This window comes from Paramisgurnus dabryanus, chromosome 9, assembly GCF_030506205.2.
Source record: "Paramisgurnus dabryanus chromosome 9, PD_genome_1.1, whole genome shotgun sequence".
Taxonomy (NCBI): Eukaryota; Metazoa; Chordata; class Actinopteri; order Cypriniformes; family Cobitidae; genus Paramisgurnus; species Paramisgurnus dabryanus.
In genome coordinates, this window is record NC_133345.1 from 33525715 (window position 1) to 33547401 (window position 21687).

Genomic DNA, 21687 nt, shown 5'->3' on the forward strand with positions numbered 1-21687 from the left:
TAGTTACCAAGTTGAAAAGTGTTAACGTCCAGTAGTTCTGTGTGATTGTAGGATCGAAGGGTAAAATTCAGCTTCTTGGAGACTTGCGGTGCTCTGAAACTCAACACACACTCATTCATATCTTCACACACTGTGGTGGTGTTCAGTATCTGAAATACAGGAGGAGATGATCTGCTGTCAGTACATCCATCATTTTATGAATGTGAGAAGGTTTGTGTGTCTGTGTGTGCGTGCGTGCGTGCGTGCGTGTGTGTGCACTTCTCACCTTGTTTCCCAATGAAAGTGTGTAAAAATTTGCTGCCTGAGAATGAGAAGACTGAAACTTCACCTGGCCGTAGACAGAGGATGGACTTCTGGGACATTGAGAACTAAAAGCCTGGACAGCAAAGAAACATCTGTGTGATTTCATCTAGAAACAATTGTTATTCTGATATAAAAAAAAAACTACTAGTAAAAACTCAAATTTACCGAGCCCCTAAGGCAGGGGTGTCCAAAGTCGGTCCTGGAGGGCCTGTGTCCTGCAGAGTTTAGCTAAAACTTCCCTCAACACACCTGCCTCAAAGTATCTAGTCTGCCTAGTAAGACCTTGATTAGCTGGATCAGGTGTGTTTGATTAGGGTTGGAATAAAACTCTGCAGAGACACCGGTCCTCCAGGAGCAGGAGTGGACACCCCTGCCCTAGGGTGATATTGGAGTACTCACGTGAAACTTACATGTGCTCACACAAAACCTTCATGTGCAGAATTTTTTTGAAAAAAAAATCCAACGTTTAGTTTTGCGTGCTCACATGAAACTTTTGCGTGCACACATGAAACTACCTGACATTAGATAACAGAAATTAACATTGTCACTAGTGACAATCAAATTATTAATATCAAGAATTAACAAGAATTTGTACGGAGCCCCTAAGGGGATATGGATCAAAAATTAAATAAAGTTTAGTTTTGCGTGCGCACATGAAACTTTCGCTTTCACGTGCGCACACGATAGTTTCACATGCGCATGCGAAACTAAACGCGATAGTTTCACGTGCGCACGCGATAGTTTCACATGCGCACACGAAAGTTTCACGTGGGTAAGCAATAGTTTCACGTGCACATGCTATAGTTTCATGTGTGCACGCGAAACAAAACTTTATTAAATTTTTGCTCCATGTCCCCTTAGGGGGTCTGTACAAATTCTTGTTATAAACAAATATATTTTCACTAATTAAACATCACCATAGGCCACCATTCAAATTCAATTGTTGATATCAAGAAATATATTGTTACTAGTAAAAAATGTAACTTCTTGATATCAATAATTGAATTGTTACTAGTTGAAATGTTAATTCTTGATTTTAATCATTTGATTGTAGTGACAATGTTAATTTCTGTTATCTAATGTCAGATATCTAAAATGGCTTTCTTACAAGAAACACTCACATTCATGATAACAGAAATTAACATTGACGCTAGTGACAATCAAATTATTAACATCGAGATTTAACATTTCAGCCAGTGGCAGCCAGTGACTTCTCTTCCAAAGGGCACGGATTCAAAATATGAAACAACGAGCCACACACATGACGGGCTAAATACATGTTGTGACGAGCTTCAAATCACGCACCTTTGAAAAAGAAGTCACCTGCCGCCATTGACAACTAATACTAACTGAATACTTGATATCATTCACATTATTGACATCAAAAATAAAGGTACTAGTAAAATTTTTTATTTCTGATATATAAAATTCCAATTTCAGAAATATAATTCTTGATCTCATTAATTGAATTTTAATGGTGGCCTATTGTGACATTTAACTATTGAAAATACAATGGTTGATATCAAGAATTGCAATTGTTACTAGAAATCCATTTTCTGATATCAAGAATTAAAATTTTTACTAGTGAAAATTAAATAGTTGTTATTAAGAAATCATATCATGAGAATGAATAAAAGTCAAAACGGCTTGCCATAGTTTTAAATTGTTAAAAGTCAACATGAAAACACCATTTTCATATCCCACTTCTGCATTGTGCATTCTTCTGAGGGATATTTAAAAACAAAGATAGAAGACTTTTTAATCCATCATAATTATTTAGTGTTGCCAGTTTCGCTTTAGATGACGTCACTATTTACGAAACAACGTCCTGAAATATTGTCCACACATGCGCGCGCAAATTTTTCCTCAGGGATGTAAAGGTTGATTGGAGGGTTGTGATCATTATATTGGTCAAGGTTATCTTATATTACATTAAACTGTAGGGTACATTTTTGTTATAATTAATATTAAAAAATTAAGAAAATTTGAAAATTAACAATAGTAGCCTACAAATAAACTAGGCCAATATTTATAAGCCATCGCAACCCACCTTACATCATCTGCAATGCCATACTGTATAAAGAAGCGGAACAAGTTTTTAAATTTTGAAGTATAAAAATATATTTTCATATAATTTATTAAATGTGAATTACTAATAATTTATAAAATGACCAGGAAATTTTAATTAATATACATTATACCACAGGGCTGTTGATGCTTTATTCTGATTGGTTGAGAAATGTTGGTGGGTGTTGATTATTTTTCAATAACCACACACCTAACCTTTAAAATGTCTTAAAAATAGGCACCAGAGCATATTTTTGGTGGTAACCGTCGTATAAGCGGAATAATTGACTCCGGTCCTTTGACTTATTTGAAAACAATGTGCATTATTTTCTTATAATTCAACAGCCCGTCGTCAATTATTCCTTACTCAATATTTATAAAAAGTGACCCAGCCTTGTGTAAATTCATCCTACATAATGTAAAGAACAATCTGTAAAAATATAATCTTGATATCTTTAATATTAACTTAGTAAGATCATGTCAAAAATTAAAATCATAGTGAAATTAATGGTTGAAATTAAACTTTGATTTTGAGACATTAGCATGGTTTTTACAGGCAAGGTCACAAATGACATAAAACTGGGGCCTCCACTGACACCACCTCATGGCCCCCAATTTGAGAACCAGTGGCCTATAACAATGCTTTTATCTTTTTTTCTATACAGTAATTTAAAGCAGAAACAAAAAATTTTAGTTAATTGATGATGATGATGATGATGATGTATAAAATACAATGAATTGTTTTTAAGATTGAATTATTACCTGACAAATGTGCAGGAGTTGCCAAAACAAGGTAAAAACTTTGCCTGTGGAGCGCCATCCCATAATCCCAGAATTTGCAGAAGATGCCAAAACCTTAAAGTAAAGCACTGAGGACTTCTAAATAATCCACACTAAAACAGGAAAAAAGAAAAGTTTTGGCAAACCTCTGGAGCATCCTAATCCAGCCTCTACGGTCATGAGAGTTTAACTTTCATAAAAACACCCCACAGTACATTCCATAGGACACACCTCCACTGTCACTCAACATACCCGTGCCAACGTCTCAAAGCTCTGCCCTGATTTAACCACAACTTCTGCAAGTTTCATTTAGTCGGATCAGTTTTGTTCTGCAGGAGTTTTTCCAAAATCTATTCTAGCCATATTTTTCTGGTTTTGGTGGCATAATAGCAGCGTGTCTAGACAACAGAGGCAGATGTAGGAGTTGCATTACTTAGTAAAAAAAAAACAAGTGCAAAAAATTCCCACAGTGCAACACAAACAAACACTGTACATGCTCCTACATGCATTAAATCAACCACTTTATAATTAAAGTTCTTAACAGTTCTTGTATTTTAAAATAAATAAATATAAATTAAAGTTTGAATTCCCTATGACATTACATCTATTTGTGTGTACTTTCAATAAAGACCTGATAAACAATAATGCAATACAATTTACCAAAATGTTTCATGCTATTTTTTAAAATAGTGCTTAGTTTTGCTTAAACACATACAATATTATACTGCCAAGAACTTCAGCTGTTATCTGTTCTTAAATTCTGATTCAGCAGAATGACAAAGGGAGGATATGAACTTCATTAACAGTTTAATTACCCATCTTGAAAGTAAACATAACTCAGCAGGTTGTAATCACGTCATGCGTGGGGCGACTTGGTTAATAAAATAACTGCTGACATGACATCCAGATCAACTGGACATTGAATAATGTTTTAATCAAATTTTTATTTTATTTTATTTTAGACTGAAGCTTAAATTTACTGTGAAATAATTGCAAAATCACTGTGAAATAAATTCAATCACCTATAATTGATTAACTGAACAATGAAGTGATTACAGTACATTAACTAGTACAAAAAAGCATTACTTAGCATAGCAAGCATAATTATTTTGCAAAGTGCATGCTGGAAACAAAGTTTTTGTATTTTATTTATTTATTAAAAAACAATTACAGGAACATGTAACTTCATACTTCAACTAATGCAATGGTGAAAAGCATATTTAGAGAAAATTTACTGCTAAAACATATTTGTTGCATTATGGCTATAAAATGGGAATTCAAGTTTATCGTGTTGAATTTGATTGATTGTTTTTGAGATGCCATAGATTTAGGTACGCAGCCAAAAATAGTAATAAAGTAAAAATGATCTTACTTCTCAAAGTCCTACTGTACTTAAGAAAGCTTGTTAACTGTTGTCCCATAATGTAACAAACTGATAAAGAAATAGTAAAAAAGTATAAAGTTTAAAACAAAGCACAATCTAAATATATCTTAAGTTGTATAAATGAAGTGTTTATGGCATATTGGTACTAATAATACTATTCCCCGTGTCATTTAATTTTTTCGACATTAAAATAATTTATCATCTTCTAAACAGTGCACTAGTTTAACAGTGTTTATAACCGTATTTTTTGCTTAATAGGTTTGATTGATATATATATAAATTATAGGTATCAGTGACAAAACAAATACATCAATGGTGTTAGTAGTTTTACAGTTATGCAGAGATTTCATCTCATCATCCTATCGTCAGTTCCACTGGCATGTGCAGTCCATTGGCTCCTGGTAGTAATAGTCCACTGTCGTGGCATTTCGAGTACAGTACAGCTGAATGATGCGATTCTGGAGGCCGTTTTCACGACAGCATTTGCAGAAACGAGCGTGGCTGTTAATGTTGAAATTAAAGATGGTGGCTGATGGACATTTTCCATCACATGAGTACACAGTCACCTGAAGAGAAAAAACAAAAGAGACAATGTCAACTACAGACGATACAAATACTACAATACAATAGTGACATAATAAAACAGAATTGATATTAATTGAAATAATAACAGTATTTTCTTTTACTTACAGGTGCGTTACTTCTGCAGTCATCTTTTCTGATGGTGGTCCTGATGGCGACTCTCTTACAGGTCTTACCGTCTTCTTTGCCTACACACACATACACAGCAAAACAATGTGACTTGACAAAGTATAGAAATGTAATAATTTTAATAGACTGCAAAAAAATGACATTTTTGCTTAGTATTTTTGTCTTGTTTTTTGATTACAAACATCTAGAAATTCTTAGATCAAGATGTATTTTTTTATTGAGCAAAATGCCTCATAAATAGTTTTTAGACAAAAAATTCAAATTTAAGTGATTTTGTGCTTAAAACATGCAAAAATATCTGCCAACAGGGTGAGATTTTTTGTTTATTAAATGTTTAAGAAAAAAGTTAACTTATTTCAAGATTTTTTTCTTATCCCATTGGCAGATTTTATTAGATTTTTTCAAGAACAAATACTTAAATGTGATATTTTTTGTCTAAAAACTATTTAGACTGCAAAAAATTATTTTTTAAGAAAAATAATTTGTATTTTTGTCTTGTTTTCAGTAAAATATCAAAAATTCTTAAATTAAGATGCTTTTTCTTGATGAGCAAAATGACCCAACAAAATTAGCAAAAAATCTGCCAATGGGGTAAGCAAATTTTTCTTGAATTTAATGTTGAAGAAAAATTATCAAGATTTTTTGCTTACCCCATTGGCAGATTTTTTGCTTGTTTTATGCACAAAATCACTCAAATTTGATGTTTTTGGTCTTAAAACTAGACTTATTTTCTTGCATTGTTTTGCTCATTAAGAAAAAAACATCTTCATTTAGGAATTTTTAGCTATTTGTACTGAAAACAAGACAAAAATACTAAGAATTGTTTTTCTTGAACATCATTTTTGCAGTGTGAGGCATTTTGCTCATCAAGAAAATACATCTTGATTTAAGAATTTCTAGATATTTCTACTCAAAACAAGACAAAAATACTAAGTAAGTAAGTAAGTAATTTTTTGCAGTGTAAAGCACTTCTTGTGGTTGTGGAGCGATGTTTACTTTTACTACACAGCTCTCACTGACTAGCTTTTATTTATAATTACAGAACCTGATCTGTAGATCCCAGAATGCATTACTTCTGTGCGTTTTGCACCAGACATGCAAAAACACTTGTTTAAAATGCTAATATTTAATAGAAAAAATGCAATGCACTTTCAATATAACAATAAATAAGCTATATAAGCCTACTTAGACAAGACGTCAGACTAAGAAAATAGTCTGTGATGATGGACTTTTGACCTCTTTTTTTTGCTTTCCTGTGTCATCCTGCGAGTTCCCCTCGATCAACAACAGTAGTTTCTGCCGTCTCATTCTCAACCGTAATATTTGTTGGATTTGTTGTGCCATGACATTCAGATTTTAAGATATAACTGTTTGAATTTTGTGTTGCTAGGGGCGTGATTGGATGCCTGAGAAATACCAGGGTGTAAAATATGCTGATATGCTTCTTGGAATCCTTTTCATTTATTATTTGGCTGTTTTCACGCTAAAATAGACTATGGGTGCTTTGTGCGGGCATGGATTAAAAAAGGATCGTGACCTGTCACAGGAGCAGAAGCGCTGACAATAATACTTCATTCCTGATTTAACTGTTGTTTGCCCTATATTGCATGGCAGCGTTTTTACTTATATTAAATTATCTTTATTTTAGGTCGTTTATATGGCCATTGGATGATCTTTAATCATGGGGGGATAAAAAAATTATTAATCAGAGATATAAAGACCTAAGGTCTTTATATTATCACCCCCCCCCCAGCAAATCGCACCCTGCTTATAACATTATTAAAACTTAAATCATTTTTAAACATTCAAGAAGAATGTGCTTTGTAACGTTCAGTAAGAAATGTTTATAAAACAATAATATTCCCATGATTTGTAGCAAACTAAGGTATTTTTTGACATTTCTTTTCTGGAAACGTGGAACACACACACACACACACACACACACACACACACACACATCCATACAGTAAACACTTTGTTTAACAATGATAATAATAGCATTTAACAATTTAAAAGGCAATGCATTTGTGTCATCAATAACTTGCTGATTATTTGCTTTGACGTCAAGTTTCTGGAGGCGCAGGTCATACAGAGGAAAGGTTTAAATGATTTATCATGGGTGTCTGTCAACAGAAAATGAATCAAAACTCCAGAGTTGTGTTTTTAAGATGGAGGGAGGGAGAGCTGATGAATCTTTGGAATGTACTGATGGTTTACCACACAGTGTGTGTGTTGTGTGTGTTGTGTGTGTGTGGACTATTATGTTGTGTTTTGAAGCAACAGTTACCCAAAAATAACAATCCTTTATTTACTCCCTCTGATGTTGCACCAAACCCAGATGTTGTTTCAGTGAAACACAAAACAGAAAATAGTCAATGTACGCATTTATACAGCTCCCAGTTTAAAATGACCACGGATGTCAAACTTCCAAATCCAAAGTAAATTTAAAAGAAAAAGTATCCTAAATGTTGTCTAGATGGCTGGTGTGTATATTATAAATCTTCTGAGGTCTTATAATGGTTCTGTGTGAGGATACAGCCTCCAAAAGAGAGTCAATCTCATATTAAAATGCCCAACTTGACAGCAGAAAAAATATGTTTATAGCCTGTTACAAAAAGTGGTTTGGTCTATATACTGTAGCTAATTATGGGGGGTGAATTTTTTGTAACTCATCCCTTTCAATTCTATTATTAAGCATTAAAGTTCTGCATAATTAGGGGTGTGGCCACTTGAGTGACAGGTGGAGACCCTGCTATCACTACCGTCAATCCACGTGGGCGTGGTTTACCAACCAGGCACCTCTGCTCCAACCACATCGCCTCTTTGACCATTTTTGGTTATCTGGGAGTGACACGTGGCCAAGATGGCAACAGCTGGCTCCACACACTTTGGGCTTCAGAAATGCTCTACAGAATCCTACGGGTGATGTCACGGACACTACGTCCATGCTTTATACAGTATATACATATTATGTCACTGCAACCAAGTATCACGAAATTATGTACCTATAGGCACGTATGGATCAGCGTGACAATGTTACGCTTTGCCACGTCTATGCGTGAGCATATCATGCTTTTCTGTTTGTGTCACTGTCACGTATTGGTTACTGAACTTTTTTGTCCTAATTTCTTACCATTGTCGCTTCGGTTTAGGGTTAGATTTACATAAAATGACAAACCTCAACCCGAACGTCAGGCGACAATTGGTTAAAGTTTAGAAAATAGAAAAGAATACGTCTTGTATCTTAAAAAAAAAAAAAATAGTATAAACCAATACTTAAAGTGACATACTAACGCAAGCACCAAATCTAACCCTAAACCGAAGCGACAACAGTTTAAAAATAGAACAAAAAGTTGAGTAACCAATATGTGACAGTGATATAAACAGAAAAGCGTGACATGCTCACGCATACACGCAGCAAAGCGTGATACAGGGTTGGTCACTGTCACTGCGAGCCTTTCCAAATGAATACCTTTGAGGTACTAATATGCACCCTTTACGTACAAAGGTAAATATCTGTATCTAAATGGTACATATTAGGATCTTTTTAAAGGGATCTGACCCACTAACAGCTTTAAACTTTATTTCTGACAGTAAGTCGCTTTGGATACATGTGTCTGCCAAAAATATAACTGCAAATGTTTTGTATAGTCATTGTTAGTCATCTAAAAAAATATTACAGCTACTTTATGGTTTTAGGAGATGTGTCCAATAGCTAATTTAGACTATTTTTATGGTGGTTTTGGTGCCATGATTATATGAACTGTGCTTTAGGAAGCTTAGTCAAAATCTTTCTCCATAACAAAATGCAACTTGAAAGAACATGATAATGACAAGTAAATATTGACAGACTTTCCATTTTATGCTAACTTATAGGCCATATGGTAATGTTTCACTCACATATTCAATCTGTTATGTAAGACAAAAACAAATAATACTAAAAAGAGATACTGTAAATGTCTACAGTATGTTCAGACTCATACAAATGAAATGAGAGATAAAGATAACCGGTAGATGAGTAAGTACCTGAATCACAGTTAGTACTAGCAGTGGGTGTTACTGGACTAATGGAAAATGGCAACAAACCAAGTCCAGCACCTGAGAGACACACAGGAGCAGGTTCACAAATGTACATGTTATATCGAGTTAATAAACTCAGTTTCAGCTGATGACAGCCTCCAGCAAACAGCACAAACCCAAGAGCCCCCAAACCAATGCGACGTGCACACAAACACCCCCTCATGCGAATGAAGACACCCAGACCCATAACATACTGTTGAAGAGAAATGAACTGCATGAAGACACACGCCAGATGAGACTCTCAATGCTGTAGTGTATTCAAGACTGTCGGGTCTTATCTAAAAGTTTATTCAAAACAGATTTGGGCACTTCTTCCAACAACCTTTACTTTGATTTATGAGAAATACAAAAACAGCACGCCACAAAATTTACAGCACGCCACAGTTGAACTACAAATATTACACCAATCCCATAGCATAAATCAAACCACACAAGACAAAGAGAGAAAGTTAATATCATACAGCGACAAAGTATAGAAAAAGTGCAATCGTATAGCAAACTTGCCTTTTTTGTTTATCATCCTAAAAAAACCTATCAGGTTGTTTCAACAGTGCATGAAGTTGAAATAGGTACCATTATAAACGTAAAGAAGATAGAAGGCCATTTTTCCCCAGGGACAACAGCGAGAATCTAACCAGCAGCCAATAAAGCCCAGCACTGCCTGCGTTTCAAACAGCACCCAGCATTCCCAGAAAGCCCAAACAGCCACAAACACGCAAACTTACACGTCTTACAGCAGCCGTCCACGTATGTCTGGACTACACCTCCATTCTGAAACAAAGAGAGCGGAGGTTAGTTAGGAAAAAACAACACACAACCACACAACAAGTGACATTAATATGAGCCAAACCTGAATACACTCGGTGTCATTGAACGGAGGGCAGACGACTCCAGACGCCAAAACGACGGCACCTACTGCAGTCTCTAAACAGTCAAACCGTGTACAGTTAGATACCCACGAGCTACCTGCCTGTAAAACACAGAAAACATTATAAGGTTAAACATGTATAAACTATTTACCATAATGCAAACTAAAAAAGTTTATTACTTAAAGGGGTCTAATGGTATTTTATGCATTTTTACATATTAACACAGTTAAAGAGTTGGATTCTCATGCTAAACATGGCAACAATTCAAAGAACCATTTAGACGTGCAACGGGTTATTTCTGTGCCGAATGCACTTTCATCCGAAATAGCACAAGCACACACCAACCAAGGGCCAACATGACATCAATGTCACCGAAGAAGTGTGAAGGAAATGTAAGTTTCCCAAAGAACCAAGCATTATGGGAACAATGGATATATTTTGTTTATCCGGGGAGCAATGAAGTTGTGCAAGTGTGTTTGTTTAACGCTAGATTTAGTTGAAATGGGGCGGGCCCAGTCATCAAACAACTGGATCACGAGTCACAGGCAGAAAGTAAAACTGCTGGCAATCACGGATCAAAATTTTTTGTGCATTCTCCAGGAGCTCTGCATTTTTCAGAACATAGCAGTACACTGCAAAAAATGATTTTCAAGAAAAAAAATTCTTAGTATTTTTGTCTTGTTTTCAGTAAAAATATCTACATTTTTTTAAATGAATATGCTTTTTCTTGTTGAGAAAAGCGACCCAAGAAAATAAGTCTAGTTTTTAGACCAAAAATATCAAATTTAATAGATTTTGTGCATAAAACAAGCAAAAAAATTAAAATTTGCCAATGGGGTAAGCAATTTTTTTCTTGAATTTAGTGTTTAAGATTAAGATTTTTTTGCTTACCCCATTGGCAGATTTTTTGCTTTGCTTTATTTTTGACTTAGTTTCTTGGGTCATTTTACTCATCAAGAAAAAGCATCTTAGTTTAAGAATATTTTACTGAAAACAAGACAAAAATACTAAGAAAATGTTTTCTTGAAATTTTTTTTGCAGTGTACAGTTGATCTTTCTTTCATTAATTTGATAAAACTAAAAACTCTTCTGAGATGTGAGGGATGCAATACTACTGTATGGTCCCATACCCACTGCATATTAATTTGGTTGTCACTTCACCTTTCAATGCTTAATCCTGTTCTGTACACACACAGTTCAGTAATTTACAGGACTGACAATCGCATTCTACAACCAAATTAACTCCCGCAAAATGCAGGTATTGACAACCGCATTTACTGAAATTCTGCTTAGTGTGCACATAACTAGTAGTTAATAGTGTTTAAACTTACATCATAAACAGGACAGGTCTCTATTCTGAAAAAAATTAATTCCTAGAAGTGGAAAAAGTGTTCTGTATGTGCGGTGCAGAAAATAACAGAGGCCCGAGCGTTTGCTGACAAGTGTTGCCAGATCTTGCACAAAAAAAAACAGCGAACAAAAAAAACCCAATAATAAACCGAAATAAATCCAAGTGCTTTACCTCAAAGATCAAAATATTGGGACCGGCACCCTCACACTGTAACATCAAAACTTGATCGCTTCATGAGCCAAAAGCCATAAACTGTTAAGCGCCAAAACGGTATGTACGTACAAAAAAGAAGAGGACCTGGCAACACTACATAAAAGTGCACTGTGAAGCAACCTCACAAAAGCGTACAATACACAACCCCAAGACGGAGGTTTATTGGAAAACATAATGCTGTTAAATTATTTTTGTCAAAGCTGTAAGTGATAAGCACGCGAGACGGCAGAACGTTGCTATGGTTATCTCTGTGTCAATCATCACATTTTCGCGAGTGAGTCTTGTTCCGTACAGACATGAAACAAACTTTTAGGGGATTAACTCCCGCATTTAAATGCGGTTGTCACTCCCAAAAGTTTGCAGTGTGTACGAGACCTATAGGTTCCCAGGTGAAAAAGAAATATATTTAAATAGTATTTTTTGGGACATACTTAATATATTTAAAAGCTACTATACTAAATGCATATTAAATGTATTATATTGAACCCACTTCAAATATATTAAATGCATTTCAAGATATATTTAAAGTCAATTTTAATCTATTTGCATTATATTTAATATATTGAAATTGTGTTAAATTGGAACAACTTCAAATATATTTAGTACAATTTAAGTGTACTTCTTTAAAATTCATTTGAAATGCACTTCTCATACACTTAAAAATACAGTTAGAATACATTTAAAGCTTAATTTAACTGTGCTTTAAGAACACTTTAATAGTACTTCAGCATATTAGAAATATACTAGCATTACATTAATAGAAATGTATTAGCATTACACTACTATTTTATTATAAAGCTGTTTTTAATATTTAAAATGTTATATTAAAATCATTAAATATTAAGACACATACACAGATTTTGAATACAGAACAATTTAATATACTTCATATTGTGTTGTGTACATTACAAAAATATCTAAAGTAAATTAATCAAGCAAGCACAGAGACATAGATAATCTCTTGACCAAAGAGAAACATATAAAACAAATATCAGAGAAATGCAATTACAGAGCTACTTCTATCAAATTGTACAACATTAACATTAAATGTATTAATGAAAAGTACACTATGAATATGCAATCACTAAATATTCATAAGCAATGATTATATAATAATGATAATGTAATTCTCTGCATAAAAAGTTAATGAAAAAAAATGTTTAAGTGCAATTTAAAGACGGAGTGCACAATGTTTGAAAAACGCTTTGGAAAAGGAAATTGGGCCGACTACCAAAACACACTTTGTAGCCAACCAGCAGTAAGGGGCGTGTCTACTAACTGACATCCTTGCCGGGGTTGCGTATGTGTGTGGTGACTCTATCAAAAGAAGGTCCAGATTCTATTGGGGTAGAGGCATGTTTGTTTAGGTAATTTCAAATGTTAACATTGGCTTTCAAAAATAGTGCACTCCGCCTTTAACCAACTTAAGATAAACCTATAAAAAGCTGAACTAAAACACAAAACAGTTTAGATGTCACATGTTTAAGTGGAGGGTCATTTCTTCTTGCAATTCAGACACCGTAGTAATTGAAGACTGCTTTATCACACGGGCTGTGAAAAGGAAACAGAATATACCAATTAACCAATAATGAATTAACATTTGGCTATCCATGTTTAAAATAAATTGGCATAGATATGCATGTATAGAAGTTTTGTTAACTTCTCAGTTTACCTTTTAAAGCTTTGACTGTGTCCTCATCAAGCATGTCAGTTTTATCTGTCAGAGCACTCTACAAGTGGGAATGAAGATAGGATTAGAACAGGCTCATGAAATAAAGCAACCTGTGTGTATTACAGGATATGTTTTACATTGATAATTGTGTTTTATTTGAACCTAGATCATTTTCCATTGTTCGTCTATTGTGGTCTTGCAAACTTAAGGTTCACCTCTGTTTAAGGAGATTTAAGGAAATCAGAAATGATGCCAAACAGGGCTCCAGACTGCTATCAAATGGTGGCATTTTGCCACCTAAATTTGATAGTGTGCCACTGAATTTTACATCCGGTCGCACATGTGCGACCAGCAAATTTGACTTTTTTTTGTGATATGACACTGAATTTGAAACAGCACATTGTAGTTTCTGAATCTATAATTAAAGTATTTATTAGTAATACAGTCTAAATTAGTAGACATGTGAATATTTGGTTAGCATGTTGTTTTACCGTGTGTGCCCCTAAATTGTCTGGTTGCGCCCCTAAAATTTTCAGTTGGGGGCCACTGTGCTCCTAGTAAAAAAAGTTAGTCTGGTGCCCTGCCAATTGGTATATGCAAGGATGACTAGGCCAAGTCCCTTACAGCTTTACAATAAAAAAACGTTTTTTACAAGAATAATTCAAAAGGAAAGAAATTAGCCACCTGGAATGGATGTGTTGCAAACGTTTTTCTTCCGAATCACTCCACATTTGTCCCGATTCAAAAATGTCAATAGCAGTTGATCTGAAAAACAACAGGCAGGTAAATGATGATTAATGATTTGTTTTCGTTTTAAGATTTACTTACCCCGAGTACAATATATTTAAGACAATATAATATAATCAAACCCAGCCTAGGCAGTTTTACAATCTCTCATAAAAGTTTCCCTTCTTACAATGTCATTTTTGTGTCCATATGTAATTAGAAATACATTTAAAAATATACAAAAAGACAATAAGGTTGTCAAGATTGAACTGATATAAACATTAGCCATTGAACATTACTGGAGTTCTAATAACCATATGGTCATATCATGGTATTTTCAGGTAAGACAGCTCAAACATTCATTTTAAACTAACGTTAGCGTTGCAAGAGAAACATTAGAAAAACTTAAACGTGAAAACAAATAGCAACAACAAACTTACCACCAAGAATCTTTCTATGCGCTATATCTTCATTTGTTCCTGTCTACTTGGGATCTGGTTGGTCATATTTATGTCGCTGTGCTAAAAAAAAAAGAAAGGTTTTAATGATTTCTGAAATGCTTAAGAGAAATGCCTAACGTTAGTCAGAAAATAAAGATGTTCAAATTACCACACGCAACACAGACATAACGTTACATAAAAAAGCTGGGTTAAATGTAATGTAATGTTTTACTTATTTAATAGTTAACTTAATAAAGAAATGCGAAAATCTGTCATCACTTACCCTCGTGTTGTCTCGTTCATCTCCAAACAAAAATACTTTTTCCCTCGACGTCAGATCCACTAAAACTGCTCATATTTTAAATCGAGTTGTTTTATCTTAGTCCTCTGGTGAAATACGATCGCCGATTAATTAAATAAATACGTTTAATGCAGAGTCGCCATCTAATTTAACAGTTTATACGTTTAACGCAAGCAACCGCATGCACCTCGTGACATGAACACTGAACTCACTGAACAACTACAGCTTTCAAATAGCACCGTGGCGTGTTACTATGACAACAACCAATCAGGTTTAGTCACGTGTGTCACGTGTGTTGTTTGAACATAAACACTAGCAAACGTAAGATTTTAAGCAAATCTTTGAAAAAATAGTTTATTATGCAATCGGAATGATATAATGTTGAAATGTTTGAGGAAAGTTCAATGTTAGCTTATTACAATTAATGAATCATGTTTTGAAAAAAGTATGTTTTATCCAAATATACTAAAACTTCACTAGAAGTACATTTGTGTTTAGCATATTTCTTAAAAGTGTAATTATGCATATATTTATTACCAGCATACTTTTAGTACACTTAATATAAATACATTAAAAATATTCTTAAGTTTAGCATATTTCTTAAAAATGTAATTAAGTATATATTTATTACCAATGTACTTCTAGTACACTTAATATAAATACATTAAAAATATTCTTAAGTTTAGCATATTTCTTTAAAATGTAATTAAGTATATATTTATTACCAATGTACTTCTAGTACACTTAATATAAATACATTAAAAATATTCTTCAGTTTAGCATATTTCTTAAAAATGTAATTAAGTATATATTTATTACCAGTGTACTTCTAGTACACTTAATATAAATACATTTAAAATATTCTTAAGTTTAGCATATTTCTTAAAAATGTAATAAAGCATATATTTATTACCAATGTACTTCTAGTACACTTAATATAAATACATTTAAAATATTCTTAAGTTTAGCATATTTCTTAAAAATGTACTTAAGTATATATTTATTACAAGTGTACTTCTAGTATACTTTAAAAAAATATGTTTAAATGCAATTTAACGTATTTTTAATACACTTCAAATAAGTATGTTGGAAATACAAATGCATTATAAACACACTATTTGTATTTTAAGTATATTTTTAATACATTAAATACTACGTCTTTTTGACCTGGGTACTCAAGATTAACATGTGATAAGCAGAAATATCGTGTGTTATGTGACCTTTATTAAGGCTAAATGATGTGGTTTTGTGTGCAAGCAATAAATACTTTGTTAAAAGTAATGAATGTGTTTATTCTTTTAACTCATTTCCTGGCCAGACAATTTTTGAAAATTTGCCCGCCGGCATTTTTTGTGATTTTCACAAAATGCCTTCCAGAAAAATATTCTTCTTAAAGTGTATATACAATACAAGAAGCTGAAATAATTGCATTTTTGTGAAGGAATTTTGTTAGAGATCAGATTCAGAACGATTATCAAAACATACACAGAGTTTAAAATTAATAAATCACTTTTTTGCTTCAGTTTTTTTATAAATTGGGTAAGTGCGCCATCTAGTGGATAATTGCGGTATTACAGATTATCATTAAAATTAATAAGGAACACATTTTTTATGCAAATGTTTTCTCTTAAAGGTGCAGTGTGTTAATTTTAGCGGCATCTAGTGGTGAGGTTGCGAATTACAACCAACGGCTCAGTACACTGCCCAACCCTCGCTTTTGAAATGCATAAAGAAGTTACGATAGCCACCACCGGACAAACATGTCATAGTCGGAGACAACTTAGTAAAAAAGTTTGTCCGTTAAGGGCTTCTGTAGAAACATGGCGGCACAAAATGGCGACTTCCGTGTAAGGGGGTCCTCGGTGTTTGTAGATTAAAATGTCTCATTCTAAAACATAACGGTTCATTTTAAAAGGTCTTTATACACCACTGATAATATAGTTTTGTATATTATTCTGCATTTTTTTCAAGAGATCCTTCTAAGAACTACACACTGCACCTTTAATTGACATTTGTATTTAAAAAAAATCAACCGTATTCCAGCTTAACATTTTATTAGTATGTGTGTTTCTGGGATCGAACCCATGACTGTTGCATTGCACTACCACAATGCACTACCGACTGAGTCACAGGAAGACTATCAGCTTTCTTCTAGATCTATAGTAGATAAACATTTGTATGCGATTGATTACCATAAATACTTCTGTAGTTCCATTTTCACCAGGATATGAGCACGAGATGTTTTTGCAGGACCCGCAGCAGACGTGTGGATCAGAGGAGGGAACATAAATCTGGTGCTACGAGAAAAATAATTCAAAATCATGACAAACACTTTTTACATGCTGTATGTAGAATATATACAGTAAGTATTGGTCATGTGACTTACAGGTTCACATTTCTCAGAACAGTTGGCAGTGGTGACCTCCATGGCGTAGAAGCCGGTATTGGGATCTTTATGTGTCAGACATTGAACATTATAACAGAGCTCACCCTCGAAATACTGCACCATAGACTGACCCGGGTTCAACACTGTCACACCCTGAAACAGACACACCTCGGCCTTCTCTACACACACAAACACACACAACTGGCTTAGAAATTCATTTAATTAAATAACATTTTGTGTGTGTGAGCGTTTGTTCGGGAGTCTTACTGCAGGAATACATCGGGCATTCACACGGACCGTCGTGGTCCGGCTCATCCACCCTCACCTCTCCCTTAAACACACAAAGATCAAAGGTCAAACCCTATGTTAAGTTTTACGGTAGAAGCTTCACTATAGGTGCATGTTTGACATATAAAAATGCAATGTATGTACACAGTACATCTTTATAATTTGTGTAAGTTACTTTGGATCTTTAGCATCTGCAAAATGCCTAGACTGTGACAAAAACGGTTTGGCAAGATGAGAAATTCAAAAATGTATTTAAAAAACTTGTTTTAAAAGCACACATCAGGTTCATTTCAATGCACATAGTGTATTTATGTTAATTTTAATGCAATAAGAAATTTGCACAATTTTTATAAAAGTTAAGACTGAATGGACCAGAAAAAGTCAAATGGTGTAACCTCCAATTGCGCCAAAGAATGAAAAATATTAAATATTTTATCCACCTTGATGGGATGTAAACGTAATCATCATTATCAAAAAATAATAATAATAATCATTTTAAAATATTAATTTAATTAGCTATTACTATATGTAAATGTTTATGCATTTTTTTAATATTTGTCCTGACATATGCTGAAAACAGCTCTGTTTTCTAAATAATCTTTGTCAATTGATGTAAATATGTATGTAAATCATAAAATCATATTACACTAAACTAGATTATATTTTATTCCACATTTTATATTTTCATTTAAAAAAATACTAGTTACACCAATTAACACAGACCGGTTACACCACATTGAAATTTTTGCAACTATCCCCCAAATATTCTTTCAAAATGAAATAAAACCAGATATTTGAGACTTGGTCCTCAAGAAAAAGAATGTATGCAAGTAATCTGCAAATTTATTTAGACATTTTACCCTTTTACATTTAATTGAACCATACAGACAAAATAATTAACATCACGTCATTGACCCAAACACTGTTTGATGCCTTAAATTTTAAAGTGTAATCAGATTGGCTGTACAAGTCATTTCAACTTACTAATGTACTGTATATACTCTTAATATATATATATATATATATATATATATATATATATATATATATATATATATATATATATATATATATATATATATATATATATATATATATATATATATATATTGCTTAATGTATTTTGTTATTGCTTCGTTTATGAGTTAAGGAAATGTAAAAACATATGTTGTCATTATTGATCCCATCCTTTTATAACAGTACAAATGTAATATACATACCACAGTGCAGATAGGATGTGTGATATTATGACACTGACATTCTGTAAAAAAATAGCAGGTTATGGTTCTTAATGTTATGAGCTGAAATCTGTGAACCCTTACACAAAGCACTAATCAGATATTGGTAATGTATAAACCATATTTATGCATAATGCCCTTTTATTTTACTCAAGAAATGTTACACTAATAACACTAATTGTTATATGAAAGCATTTTTAATAGCATGTATTTTTTAATATGACAGTAATTTAGGGACAAAATGTCAGTTTTTTACATTTGTTAAACACAAAATGCATGATAGTCTGAAAAGATATACATGCACTTTTCCCAACAAGGCTTTAAAATAATCCAGGAGTAGGCCCTAATCTTCATCTTTATAAGTTTAGTGTGTCTTAAAATTGGCTTTCGGAAAACAGATTCTTTCTGAAAGTACAGATTACAAGCACTTGTAATACCTGAACTATAATTAAAGGTGTTTTATTTGCTTCACAGTTCTATGCAATTTTAAACCTTTCTTGGTTCTTTCCATGTTTAATAGGCAACCTTTAAAGATTTGTACATGTGATTTTAAATTAATCCATCTTATTCTAGTTAAATTCTCCATAGTGCATCTTTTGGTATTCTGTTTCAGACGTAGGCAGAGTTTGGAGGGGCAAGGGGGGCATTACCCTCCCAGACCAGAGCCAATTATGATTTTGTCTGAGCTATTAATGAAATAGAAAAAAGAATTCAGATTTTATTTGCCTAATCTTAAAGGATCTCTGCACTAAATGTCAGTGCCGTGGTTGGATAGTGCAGATTAAGAGGCAGTATTATTACAGTAAGATCCCCTTCTGACATCACAAGGGGAGCCAAATTTCAATGACCTATTTTTTTCACATGCTTGCAGAGAATGGTTTACCAAAACTAAGTTACTGGGTTGATAGAAGCAGTGGGGACCCAATCATAGCACTAAAACATGGAAAAGGTCAGATTTCCATCAAATGTCCCATTTAATGGGTCTCCTATTTTAATGGGTAGACTGAGTAACATAAGACTAAAATAGTTTTAAGTAATTTAAAAACCATGAAGCCGCACTCTCTGGCCTTGTTTGCCGGTATATGCACTCCCAAGCACAAACCCAAAACTTTTTAAAACATGATTAACCAATAAAGATTTAGGTCTACTCCTGGCTTATGTTAAACTGTCTGGGAAAAAACCCAATAAAGTTTAAAACAGTCATCATTATTATTTAGATGCAGTATCTATGTAAAGGTGTGTTTGTGTACCACAGTGGGACTCCGGGCAGCATCTCTCAGGCACCGGTCTCTTCATCATCACAGCTCCTGGAGCACAACTTACACTCGGCTCAGGACACAAACTCATGTCACACACTAAAAGATCAACACAAAACACTATTACTTCTCCTTAAAATACACTAATGACTGGATCCTAATGGTGTGTGTGTGTGTGTGTGCGTGCGTGCGTGCGTGCGTGCGTGCGTGCGTGCGTGTGTGTGTGTGTACCGCAGTGATACTGTGGACAGCAATGATTGGTTGTGTTCATATCCACAGCCAGTATCTCTCCAGGCAAACACACTGGAATCGGCTCTATACAGGATTCACATACTGAAAAAAAAACATGGGAATGTTTAGAAGAGGCCACGAGACCTAGTGCATTACAGCAATTATACCACGGTATGGTAAAATGTTATTTTGTGTATTTGGTATAATACCATGTGTCTGCGTGGTTTATGGTAAAAATAACACATAATTTTTCTAGGGCTGGGAAAAGATTAATCGCGATTAATCGCATACAAAATAAAAGTATTTTTTGGCATTACATATGAGTTTGTGCTGTGTGTAATTATTATGTACATATAAATTCACACACATTCATGTATGTATTTAAGAAACATTTACATGTGTATATATATTTATTTACATTTTTATATACTCTATATTATATATACATTTAAAAAAAGTATATATAAATAAATAAAAAATCTTACATGAATATATGTATGTGTGTGTGATTAAATATACACAATAATTATACACACATATATTATGCAAAAAAAAACTTTTAGTTGTATGCGATTAATCGCGATTAATCTTTTCCCAGCGTTAAATTTTGCACATACCATACATTTTTGTAGCTTCAGATATTCCTGCCTTCCTCAAATGCTGTGACTTTGTACAAAACTCATCAATTTGAAAAGCGCTCCTTACCATGTTTGAAAGATTCGTGCACAATGCAAATGTTTGTTGTGGTTAGGCATGGGTCGGTATAAGATTCTGGCGGTATGATAACCTTTAGCAAAAATACCACGGTTTTACGATGTTGCGGTATTGACATTGCAACACTAAAATGTGTTATTTTCAAATGCCAGGTAAAAATAAAGCCTTTAAATTATAATATGCTTTCAAAAAATATATAATATTTTCGTAATGTATATTAAATGTAAACATCAAATCAATCACTTAATGATTTAATGAATTTTGTACAAACACAGCTCATACCTTGGAGACGGTATCACACAACATTTTAGTGGTTTGAAACCTTCACTGTTTAAAACCTTGGTATACTTGAAACCCGTAAACGGCCCATGCCTAGTTGTAGTCCAAGAAAAGAGATTTACATTGGAGACGATAACTCGCATCATCGTTTATTTGGGGGTTTGTACCTTTTGCATATCGTTAACATGAACTAACACACTTACACACCAAAGGAAATGTAAAATCGTGAATCGGACGATAGGTGCTCTTTAAAGAGAAAAGTAAAGTGTAGTAAAGTTATTACCACACAGGTAACTGTAGCAGCAGCTGTGTTCACCTCTGACCTCAACCAGAAATTGATCTTCTCTGCAGAGCGGTGCTGGGACAATCGGGCATGACAGCAGATCGCATTCTAATAC

General features: G+C 33.7%; 1 protein-coding gene and 2 long non-coding RNA genes across 3 annotated transcripts in view; all 3 read right to left on the reverse strand.

The window, feature by feature from the left end:
* Positions 1-10: 10 nt before the first annotated feature.
* Positions 11-3255, reverse strand: LOC135774034 (uncharacterized). The gene is made up of 3 exons (XR_012337342.1): positions 3133-3255; positions 266-376; positions 11-149 (listed from the first exon to the last, which is right to left on the reverse strand). It is a non-coding gene; the product is annotated as an uncharacterized lncRNA (long non-coding RNA).
* Positions 3256-4328: 1073 nt separating this feature from the next.
* The window catches only part of otogl (otogelin-like), a 60657-nt gene continuing 43298 nt past the window's right edge, over positions 4329-21687 (reverse strand). The window contains exons 47-57 of the mRNA XM_073815802.1: positions 21573-21680; positions 20297-20398; positions 20060-20164; positions 18792-18832; positions 17551-17614; positions 17284-17462; positions 17090-17194; positions 10176-10295; positions 10051-10096; positions 5225-5304; positions 4329-5100 (exon numbers count right to left, since the gene is read on the reverse strand). Coding sequence (XP_073671903.1) covers positions 4900-5100; positions 5225-5304; positions 10051-10096; positions 10176-10295; positions 17090-17194; positions 17284-17462; positions 17551-17614; positions 18792-18832; positions 20060-20164; positions 20297-20398; positions 21573-21680 — 1151 coding nt within the window. The 3' untranslated portion in view covers positions 4329-4899. The remainder of the gene's footprint in view (positions 5101-5224; positions 5305-10050; positions 10097-10175; positions 10296-17089; positions 17195-17283; positions 17463-17550; positions 17615-18791; positions 18833-20059; positions 20165-20296; positions 20399-21572; positions 21681-21687) is intronic.
* LOC135739908 (uncharacterized) lies at positions 12732-14197 on the reverse strand. The gene is made up of 3 exons (XR_010529068.2): positions 14115-14197; positions 13431-13488; positions 12732-13309 (listed from the first exon to the last, which is right to left on the reverse strand). It is a non-coding gene; the product is annotated as an uncharacterized lncRNA (long non-coding RNA).